The sequence below is a fragment of the Antechinus flavipes genome, chromosome 4 (assembly GCF_016432865.1).
Source record: "Antechinus flavipes isolate AdamAnt ecotype Samford, QLD, Australia chromosome 4, AdamAnt_v2, whole genome shotgun sequence".
Taxonomy (NCBI): Eukaryota; Metazoa; Chordata; class Mammalia; order Dasyuromorphia; family Dasyuridae; genus Antechinus; species Antechinus flavipes.
In genome coordinates this window covers 419,712,704-419,725,023 of record NC_067401.1, presented here as the reverse complement: position 1 = coordinate 419,725,023, position 12,320 = coordinate 419,712,704, and the positions used below count along the sequence as shown (strand labels likewise).

The 12,320-nt window shown below is 35.0% G+C and overlaps 1 protein-coding gene across 1 annotated transcript in view; it reads left to right on the top strand.

Annotated features, from left to right (window-relative positions):
• The window catches only part of PAPPA2 (pappalysin 2), a 385,692-nt gene that overhangs the window by 142,217 nt on the left and 231,155 nt on the right, over nt 1-12,320 (top strand). The window contains exons 4-6 of the mRNA XM_051998898.1: nt 4,249-4,542; nt 6,742-6,934; nt 11,237-11,358. Coding sequence (XP_051854858.1) covers nt 4,249-4,542; nt 6,742-6,934; nt 11,237-11,358 — 609 coding nt within the window. The remainder of the gene's footprint in view (nt 1-4,248; nt 4,543-6,741; nt 6,935-11,236; nt 11,359-12,320) is intronic.

Sequence of the window (12,320 nt, the reverse complement as noted above, 5' to 3'; positions counted from 1 at the left end):
CCATTCTTCCTGATATTCTGAAGATAATTGGTAGTTTGTCAGTGATGAAATCTGACAGGTTTTTTCATTAAAATAAGAGGTAGTATAATTGGGATTGTTGATTTCAACTCATCAAGGGGAGCTTGGTGCTTTCTTATTCATATGGTGTATCAAGGAATCATTCCCTCATTTGAATTTCTACAACATTATTTATACTCTCTCCATGTCTCATACTATCAAGTATCTTTTTCTACTTATTTCTGTATATTATTTCTCTATAGAACTCTGTCAGTTTCAGGAAAGCAATGACTGTCATTATTCTTTGTATTCTTTGCATTTCCCCTAATGCTCAGCATTGATCTTTATGTATAGTAGGTAATCAAAAGATTTTTGAATGAGTTGTTTAAATGTTATGCTTGTGCAAATAATTCCTAACTCACTAAAGTCAACTCTAATCTTTTTTTCTGGACTCTAGGCCCCTATTTCCCACCGCTTGCTGGATATCTCTACTTGATTGTCCTATTGGCAAATTATACTCAATGTTATGTGATCTATTCCTTTTCCAAATTTTCTATTTCAGTTTAGGTTATCACAATCCTCCCAGTCTCTTAGGCTCATGGGAACTATCCTTTATTCTTCCCTCTTTCTCTATTTCCAAGCCTAATCAGTGGCCAACAGTAATTGTTTCCACCTATATAGCACCTTTTGAATTTGTGTCCCTTTCCTCCCCCACTAATTCAGCATGATTACATTCCTCCTATACTGTGGTAATAGCCTTCTAATTTCTCTCATTGGTTCATCTCTCTCCACTCTTATCCATTGCTGACAATTGTCAATGAAATAAAATTAAGAGAGACATCTGCACGGGACACTTTCTTGTTCAAAAACTTTCAGTGGCTTTCTATTTCCTCTAAACTTTTAATATCTTATACATTCTAGTTCCTATGTATCTTTTCCAACCTGATTTCATGTTACTTCTCTTTCATTTTAAGTTCCAGCCACTAGGCCAAACACTTTCTAAATCCTACTTTCAGGCATTTTTACAAGCCTAGAATATACTTCAGCTCAATTTTTCAGAATAGTTATTGTTTGTCAGATGCTATTTCCTTCATGATGCCTTTTCTGATCAGGGTTCTTTTCATTTATGATAGTTCCTATTTCATTTCATTTCATCATGACCTATTCCCCCTCTTTAACTGTGTTGCATTTTATATGCATGTTGTATTATATGTATGTCCCAGTACAGGGACAATCCTGCTTCTTTATCTTTACATACCTAGCACCTAACTCAATGCCTGACTGATGCTTAACAACATTTGTTCAATTTAGTTCAATTGATAAATACATGTACAAATGAATTAGGATCAGTCCTAACTGTATTTCTTGAATTCAATGATGGTTATTTCAGAATTAACAGTAGGGAAGATCAAAAGATTGTGGTCTACTCAGTGCTCTTAAATTTGCTCATTTGTTTAACAAGACTCAATACACAACTACAGGATGCCAAGGCCCATTGAAATTCTGAGCTCATTCAAGTTTACCTTCAGCAGAATGAAAGGGTACTAGATAGTAGAAAATCTGGACTGCATTCTCCTAAAGGGGAAGAACAATATCTTTAGTGATTATGGTGAAGAAATAGGAGTTTCATAGGGTCATCTTAAATTGATTGAATAATTAATGTGAAAAATATGTTTTTTGGAGGACATCCTCCTCGAGGGAAAAATTAGAGTTTGACAAACATTTTCTCTACCAGCTTTTTGTGTGTGTGTGTGTGTGTGTGTGTGTGTATCTGTACCTTTGTTCTTAGAAAGAAATTTTCAGATTCTTCCTTAAAGATAGAAATATTCCATTTGAGAATATCAGCAGTATAAGTGAAATGATTGGTTCAACAGATGGAAGGGCCAATAGAATCGTCTTTTTCTGGGGTTTTAGTATTCATTTATTATTTATTATCATTGTTTAGAGCTTTCTCATTTTTTTTTTCCTTTTTAAGTTTTTGCATGCATTCCTCTTTTTAATTTTTTGGGCAACAGCTCTTGTTGCCTCATTCAGACTTGTTTTTGGCTTGAAAGACTGTTTTTTTAAACTTTGTTTTTATTATAACTTTAAAATTTTTCTGAGCTATGAATGTGCTTTTCCTGTTTTATCCCTCCTTCCATGTGTATATGTTTATGAATGTGCTCTCATATGTTTATAACTGAATGCGTGTTCCTTTAGTAATGAACTCACTACTTTTTAACACTTCAGGTTTTATAATTTTAAGCATACACAGAAAGGAAGAGAGATTGTGAGGGAGATTAGACTTTTGGAATCATTAACCTGTAAAAGCAGATGGAGATTGATTTTTATTGATTATGTTATGAGATAAAGAATGGGGTTTTATACACACACACACAAATGTGTTCATGCATACACATGTATATGAAAATATATTTAGATCTATATGTATTTATATGAAAGGGGGGAAGGTAGACAGAGACAGAGAGACAGAGATTGGAGAAAGAAGAGAATAGAGAAGAGGAGAGGAAATAGTAAATGTGTGTAGGGATGCTGTTGTGTGAAGTGATTATTTACTTTCAATACACATGACTTTTTGTTGATAACAGTTGTAGCTATAGAAACATTCAGTATTTAATTACTCTGATGCTTAGGTCAGCTCATTGGGAGAAGAGATAACCTTCCCCCCTTTCATATAAATAAGTTGAAGTTAAAGCTCTGCTCCATTATTTACAACATCCTGAGTAAATAACTAGCATTTCTGGACCTCATTTTTTTCATCTGTTATAAGAAGCAGTTGAACTTGATGACTCTTTCAGGTATAAATCAATAGTCCTATGTGCTGTATGGTGAGGCAAGCCCCAATCTGTTGGAAATGGGTGGATCTTCTTTAAAGTGAAGAACCACTTGTCTTCCAGGTTTGAACTGCTTCCTAATAATGGAGAAAAGAGACAGAGAGAAAGGCAGATATATAGTGACACATGGCACTTAAAATAAGACTTGCTAAATGAAACTTGGAGAGAACCATCTGGTCTCTGAATCTGGCTCTCCTAAGACACATTTTGAAATTGTTGTTAGAAGTGCTGAAAGTCTAATTGTTTATGGAATGTGATAATGATGATGTCTGTGAGCATGATATTGGAAAAAGGGAGTGATAGACACTACTCAAGATATTGATTGAAATCTTCCTGCTTTCAAGGAACTTCAACTTTCCATCTAGAAGATGAAGATTTTTTTTTAAAATTGAGAATTGAATGAGAAAGTTACTTGTTTAGTTGTTTTCATCATATATGACTCTGGATGACCTTGTTTGTTTATTCAGCAAATATACTGGATATGTGGTTTGCCATATCCTTTTCCAATTCATATTAGGGATAGGGATATGGACACTCAGGTAAACAAAATTAAATGATTTGCCTTGAGTTATCCTTAACTTACATCTAATGAGTTAGTAAGTGTCTCAGTTCAGCTTTGAACTCAGGAAGTCTTCCTTACTTCATTCCCAATATTCTATCCATTGCACCACCTAGCTGTTCCAAGACAAAATTGGAATTGTTTGAATTCTTAAAAGTGCTCAAAGTGGTGGATGGAGAAGGAAGATTTGGTTATTGAAGGAACAAATGGACAGGCATTGAGACATTTAGAAATATTTACCTTTCCTTTTTTGTTTTGACACTGGCACCATCAATGATTAGTATTTTTAAAATTATTAGTGGTCTCTGGAGAAGGAAGGTGAGCAACAGGTTAAACTATACTAGATTTAGAGCTGGAAAGAACTTTAGGAACCTTCAGATCCAACCTTTTCATTTTACAGGTGAGGAAATTTTTATACAGAGAGATTAGACAACGTGTTCAGGGTCACACGGAAGGAAAGAAACAAGCATTCATGAAATACTTACTATGTGCTATAAATTGAATTAAGCTCTTTACAAATAGGGTCTCATTTTATCCTCAAAAAACCTGGTAACTGTTATCAGTCTCATTTTACAGCTGAGAAAACTGAGGCAAACGAAGTTAAGTGACATCCACATGCAAACTAATAAGTGTCTCATGTAGGATTTGAATTCAAGTCTCCCTGACTCTACATACAACACTATGTTGCCTGTAACATTCAGCTACCTCCCCACTACTCTCACTGGGATTCACAAAAAGTCTATCTTTGTGGAGGCTAAGATTTAGCTACCAAAGTTCATCAGGAAATATTTTGCACTGGAGTAGGGAAGGAACTGGTTGCTTGTTCTTTCAAAGTGTATCACATGCCTTCTCTTGCAGGTGGTGTGGTACTCAACCCAACCTATTATGGCATGCCTGGCCATACCAACATCATGATCCATGAAGTGGGACATGTTTTGGGGCTGTACCATGTCTTCAAAGGAGTCAGTGAAAGGGAATCTTGTGATGATCCCTGCAGGGAGACTACACCAACCATGGACACAGGAGACCTTTGTGCTGACACAGCTCCCACCCCCAAAAGTAAGCTGTGTCAGGACCCAGAACCTACTAATGACACCTGTGGCCAAAACCACTTCTCTGGAACACCATTCAACAACTACATGAGCTATACAGGTAATAGAAAATGACCAATACATTGCCATCTCTGTTTTCTTTCATGAACATATTGTTTGTCTAAATGTCTGAATGTCCTTAAAGGACTCAAAATACTACTGGAGTGATGCAAGATTAATTTCAAGGGGAAATCGAAAAATTTATTCCTGCGAATCTTGTAAAAAAGAGAATAAAATAAATATCTGTCTATTCAAATTTGTTAAGCTAGGACCTTTTGAGGTCTCCCCCATGTTTCGAGATATAGTGATTCCATGGTCTTCAATTGGTAATCACTAATTAACTGCCTATTGTGTGCAAGGTATTAAATATTTTTCATACTCTTTAGGCATCAAGTCTAAAACAAACTCGATGATATTTAAAGGTGTTAGAGATTTTCCTTGTACTTAATGAATGTCCTTTTTGTTTTTGTTTTGTTTTTTTTTTACAATTCACTAAGGAAGAAATGGAGATTCTATTTAGATCAAGACTTGGTGTCTTTAAATGCATTTAAAATTTTTATTTTAAAGTTCATCTATGTATCAGATGCATATTTTGCAATATTAGTTGAAGACCCTCTTATTTATTTGTTTGTTTATTATTTATTTATAAGCACAAAACTTCTACTATCTCAAGATCACAGGGAAGTCAGTTCAACCAACACTTATTTAACTCTTACTGGATGCAAGATGTTGTTCTAAATGTTATCTATACATATTCTACCAAAAGACATTAAATGTACACAGATAAATAAATGCAAAATAATTTGAGGAAGGAGAAAGCACTGATGGATTAGGACATGGAAACATATTCAAAGAGAACATATCTGATGTTAACCTAAATGATTAAGAATGACAGAAATAGGGAAGGAATCCAGTGCATACATTGAGGATAGATTAATTTGTATAACTGAGATTATATTTGGGTATTCGACTCTCAAGTCAACTGTATTCTTTAGTTTCTCTTCCACCTAAACCTCATTTCTACACTGCAGCCTCATATTTGCCTTAACATGAATGTTGTTGATGTTGCATCATATCTGATTCTTCCTGATCTTATGGATCATATTGGTTTTCTTGGGATTTTCTTGGCAAAGTCATTGGAGGGGTTTGCCATTTCTTTCTTCAGTGAATGAAGGCAAAGGTTAAATGACTTGCCCAAAATCACACAGCTAATAATGTCTCTGGTCACACATTACTTAGGTCTTCCTGATTCTAGGTCTAGTATTTTAACACATGGAATCACTAACATACCCAACTAGCAAGCTCATCTTTCCTCTTAGTATTCTTCCTTTGCACCCATAGTTTTAGACTAAGAACTGGCTTGAGGCATTCCTCCTGATGACCATAGTCATCTCTGGGGTAGGGAAAAATTTGCCTGGAAAGTCTTCTGTAGAAATAAATGGAAGGGAGACATTTTCTTGTGAGTTTCAGGGGTCTTTTTTTTAAGGAACATCAAAACAAAATAGAACAAAAATAATAATAATAAAAAAACCTAACAAAAAACCAGGAATGCTTCTCTTGTCATTTTTGTTGGGTCTTATTTTATTCTTTCCAAAAATACTTCAACCAGACACTGGAGATGGCATTATAATCAAGGAGTTCTACAGATAAAGATGGTGATCTGATCACCTTTGTGAGCCAGAAATAATTTTCTCATATAATGCCATATTGCCAAATCATCCACTTAATAAATCCTACTCATCCCTCCAGCCAACAAGTCTTTACAATTGACAGAAGGAGGGTGGACTCATGACTTGCACCTCTAGGATAAACCCCAGGAAATTGTACTGCAGGTGGGGAAACAAAGAATTTTGTAGTAGAGGAAATGTTTCAATTATAGTAATAATTCTCATGAACTATAACAGAAAATTCACTAAAGTAATACACTTTCTTCTTCTATCAGTAACATTGGGATTTATTTCTTATCTCAAGTTCTTGGGGCATCCCTCCCTTGCCCTGTCAGAGTTTCTGGGCAAGCAGTAAGGTTTCTTCAGCATCACAACTGGTCACACGTGGAAAAACCATGTGCTGAAACACTGCCATCGTGTGGCCTCTTGAACATTTAACAATCCGTTCAGTCCAATTTCTGAGCATGGGGGCTTTTGAATTTTATCTTTCTTTAGTGGAATAATTTAGAAATGATTGCCTGCTTAACATTATGTAGCAGTACTTATCTTTCCCAGCTTATTTTCTTTGTCTCCTTTTCATATTTCATTCACAGATGATGACTGCACTGATCACTTCACTCCAAACCAAGTAGCCCGCATGCACTGCTATTTGGATCTGGTGTATCAGCAATGGAGTGACAGCAAAAGACCCACCCCGATTCCTATTCCACCAATGGTCATTGGACAGACCCAAGATTCCCTCACCATTCACTGGCTGCCTCCCATTAGTGGAGTTCTATATGAAAGGTGAGATCAGTGCTTGGGGGTAGGATGGAGAGAGCAGTTATAAGAAGTATTATATATGTTTCCCATTTTTTCCCCCCTGAGAATGGTGGGGAGTGAAGATTTCTTGTGTGTCTGCACAGGGAAAACCCCAAAATGTACTAGTGAAAAATTAATGAGTCACATAGAGAGCGCGAGGATACTCTCTTGACCCTTATTTTTGCTCCAGCCCCAGTTCTGACCTCATTTAGCAAAGTACTGGCCAGCTCACTACATGTGCTCATTTTTCTGGGAAGATGTCTGACAGGCATTTCTTTGGACACCCATATAGAAAATATCACATCTGGCAAGATACCTGTGGTTGTCCAGCAGTTGAGGAAGGTGTTGAGGATGAACTGGCAGACTCTGAAGTATACTTGCCAACTGGCAGGCATTAGCCACTACCTTCTCAGTGAGGGAAATGGCCAGCTACTACTCTAATGTCAGAGAGAGGAGAAAAACAAGGATCATTCCTCCTGGCTGTGCTGGTGGGATGTGTGTATATGTAGCATAAAAAATTCAAGGCAATCCCTGACAAATATTAAATTTGAGAACACAGTAGAGAGTGCAGTTCCTCCCAGAACTGGGAAATAGGTGGTTTCCTTTGGTGTCCCCAGGCTTTCTCTTAATGACTTTGCTCCCTTTGCAGAATCTGGAGGTTCCAAATTCCCACCAGGCACTTTGCTACTTTTCTTTTATTTGTATTGAGATATTAATTATAGATAATAGCTTAAAATATGTCTTCTCTAGGATTGTTTGCACCTTGGTTATTATCAAAGTCTTAAGATAAAACTCAAACCTGACTGAGGTTATTTGTTCAGGAGGTGGGGCAAAATTAATGGTCATGAGATGGCTTTTGGAACTCTCCTGAGGGGCTGACTAGTTCTAGGAGAAAAATGTCTTTGGTCTATCCCCTACTATGTCCATGACAAAGCAAGGATATATTGTACCTGAACAGAATTGCTTAAAGTCAAATGCTATAAGGAAAATCAAGGAAGAAGAGGACAACTGTGATATTACCAGAAATCCTAAAGGTACTTTCCTCAAGCTTTCTGGAAGTGACAATCACTTTGATATCGACAGCTTCTACTTGATAATGTGACCTCATAATTTATAATGATTTTATAATTTTAAAGCACTTAAACAAATCCCTCTCACTTGATCCCCCTCACAGTCCTAGAAGTGGTTAAGGAAACTTCTTAACCAATGAAATATGTGTGTATGTGTGTGTGTGTGTGTGTGTATGTGTGTGTACAACTTAAAGTTAAGAAGATATGGTTTTAAATTCCTACACAGATCTTACTATGTGACCCTATATTAGTCATTTAACTACCTCACTTTTCTCATCAATAAAATGGGAATAATTATACTATTTACCATACAGTGTTGTGAGAAAAAAAAATATATATATATACTTTTTATGATATAAAATAACTATTAGAAATAACTCTATATACTATAACTATGTGTAGTATATATGTACCACAACTATGTAAATATATATATATAAGTATGTACTATATTCTATATAATACATAAAACTATAGATATACATATATATTTATGCTAAAATCATGTGTTTTCATTATATATAACTATATATACTATTTATATAGCTATATATATAATGTTTCATACTATGTATAGTATATATAGTTACAGTTTTTTTTTGTTTCATATATATAATACTTTGCAAATTTTAAAGTATAATATAAATATTAGCTACATACCTGTGAACTATTTTGTATCCATAGCTGTATTTATATTATGTGTATATCTATAAATTTAGATATATACACAGACACATACATATGTATCTGTGTTGCATAGGTATATATGCAACAAATAAATAAAATAATGAATATAAAACTTTATAACATTAAATCACTACAGAAATAACATCTACTATATGTCTATATTATATATAGACATGTTAGAAAAAATTGTTTCTAGATTAAGGTAAATTAAAGATAATTTTGTTGGTAAATTAAAAAAAAATAATTTAATGATTCCCCTATAGCAATCCCTGGGAGTAGTGATTATAAAACTAGAAGGAAGACTCATTGTCAACTTTTTAATGTATTAATATGTGTACATACATATATAGATATACACATATATACATATACATATATATGTATGTATGTATGTATATATATGTATATATATATATATAATCTAAACCCAGACTCACTTAGTATATGAACAATAAAATTGTTACACTAGTAATACAAGTATTTCTTTCATGTTTTGGAGGGGCAGGGTATCTTTCTACACCTATGATTTCGTGTAGTTTGGCTTAGGCAGACTGAAGAGTGAGCCCAATAGGAACACACACAAACCAGAATTTTATACCGTTTACATAGCATATATAAACAATTTAATCTTTCTATTTTCTCTCCGGTACAAACCTGACGACAAACCCGACATCAGCACTGAGTTGCCACAAGTTGCTGGCTGAGAAGACAGATATTTGCTTTCTTATGTTGCTCTGAGAGGTTGTACTTTTGAGATCTCTTGATATGTTCATTGATTCCAAACTCACGTCACATCCCCAGGAGTTTACGTGGGGTAGGCTACTGTGTTTACCATCCTTAGATGGTATTTGGAATTCTCATGTCGTAAGGGGGCCCCATCTACGCATACAAGCAAGAAGAAAAGCCAAATGTGTCCAAGAAAACATGATGAGTTTGTGGCCATTGAAAATCAGTATTAATGCCAGGAAAACGAAGGACCTACGGAAACCTTCACTAATTACAAAGAGAGCTGAGTACCAGAGCTTTAAACTGTGTATAGCAACATTCCAGCAAGTGTCAGAAATCTTTCCTAAGAGAGATGCTTCCCCAGAACACTGGGGAAATGTTCTGATTTAATGCCTCTTTCCATCTCCAGCTGTACTGTGTTTGGTGAAGCTGTCCTCATTTCAGGGAACAACCCTCAAAAATTACTCTTCTGACCTTCAGCTACTGCTAACCTCCCCTCTCTTGGTGGCCCAGAAAATGGACTTGTTAATAGGCCCTGCTAGTTCATTCATTGTGTTTGGTCAATGTCATTGGTAGTCAGTAGTAGTAGTAGTGTATTTTAATGCAGCAAGGGAATTCATTCAATAGATGCCTAAGAGATCAGTGGTAGAAGAAGCTCTATACTAAAAATCAAATCCTGACTCTGGAAGAACACTGTAGCTTTTCTGAACCTTGATTTCTTAATCTGTAAAATTGGAAAAGTAATACTTGCTCTACCTACTTCGCATAATCTTGTACTGATGAAAACTGCATGAAAACTAGAAAATTTATGTAAATATAATATTGATTCAACAACTTTTTTTATTAAGCACCCATTATCTAAAGGTAAGATGCAACAAGTGGAAAGAGAGCTAGCGTTATACATATTTGTGTCTAATAGTAGCCATCTTTAGGGTGGGGTTGAGGAAGGGAAGGAAAAAAAATGAAATTTACATGATAAATTTATTATATAGTTTAAAAGAATAGCAAATTGTATATAATAGATTTATGTTTAATAGATGTACAATCATCTTTTTATTATTATACTATGTTATGGAAATACTTATTTGGTTTTATAAATTAAAAAATAAAATAAATTAAAATTAAAAAAAAAAAGATACAGGACAACATGGAATCAAATTTCACTTTTAACATATAACTATTCGTATGATCTAAGACAAGTCTCTTAATCTGTCCTTATCCAGGAAGCTCTCTAAAGGTGGTTTATATGCCTCAATAGACAGAGTTTTCTCCCCAGTAATTCTCTGTAGCAATTAAATGACATCCTCCCCCAAAAAGTATGCAAAGCATGGATGAGTTGGTAAAGGAGATAGAAAGACAAAGAACACTTGTTCCTTGCCTGCAGAAAGTTTACATTTAGGAAAGTTAATCCAGATTGATGAAAATTAATATGATCATCTAGATATCTAAATTTTATTCTGATTTTTTGTTTTTACATTGAGAGGAACACAGGAAGCTTTTGGATTTTGCCACAGAATAATAAGTGGAAGAAGCATGTGTTGGAAAGAAACAAATTATACTTTTTCACGTTTTAGTGAGATTACAATACTACATCTTCCTTATCCCCTGATTTCTTGGTTAGGACTGATTTCTCCTTTAGGACCGTTAGATTTTTATGTCAGTATGAATTGTTCTGCAGGGAAGTTTAAACAAGGAAGAAATGAAGTGAATGAAAACTGGGTCTTCCCCTTCACAATGCTTCATGAGTTCCTTTTTCTTTGGTCTTCTAGTCTTTGAGTGTTCCTTGCTCTGTCTCCCTTGTTAGAGATGCTGACAGTCTGTGTGGAGTCTGCGCAGAAGATGGAACTTTCCGTCAATATGTCCATTCTGCTTCTTCACGTCGTGTGTGTGATTCTTCAGGTTACTGGACTCCCGAGGAGGCAGTAGGTAAAACTGAACAGCTTCCCACTTTTGGTCCTGCACCAGGGAGTGGCAAAACCATACTACTGATCCTTGAGATGGGTAGGAGAATAAGAGAGTGGGTGGAATTAGTCTTAATTTGGAACAAAACATTTCACCTCCTTGACTTATCTCTTCCTTTATGAATCTAAGTCATGTAAAGATGAATGAATTATTGGAAATCAGATCTTTTTGGTAATAGATGCACAATTGAAACTGCTTTGAAAAACTCTGCCTGTAGAGATTATTTTAATGTCTTAAGGGACTGCCATGGAGGGAAAGAATGGTCCCTCTCAGTATTTAGGAAAGTCAATGGGGTAAGGATATCTAAAAAGTAATTTTAGGATGAACACAATATTATATTAAATTGTGTTTGTACCTGTTGGCTAAACATTGTGTCATATATTACTGTTATTACATTTTATTTCTTCTATTGTACTACAAGAAGTATAAGATATTTTGACTTGGACCTGTGATTTCATCAGTGCAGGGAATTTTCAGTATGGAAAGACCCTCTGAAATGAGGGAATAAGTGATTTTTCTGGGACTATGTAGATAAAATATGTCAGTGGTAGGACTTGAAACAGTTTCCCTGACTTCAAGACTGGCTCTCTATCCACTATGCAACATTATAATTTACTCAATATACTATATAATTGTTTCAATTAACATAATTATATAATATTTAATATGAATAATAAATATATCCATGGGATAGCCTGACCCACAAAGCAGTGAAGCCTTACTTCTTAGTCATTTGTTTCAGGAAGATAATGGAAAACACATTACAGGGGGACACTTTTACATTGGAGCAAGTCAAGAGGATGAACTAGGTGTTCCACACTGTTCGTTCTGATCTATGGTATTTATGAGTCTATTAACTGGGAACTAGTTGTACTTGAGACATAACGTAAGCCAGGCTCCCTAAATGCTGAAAATGTTTTCGCTGT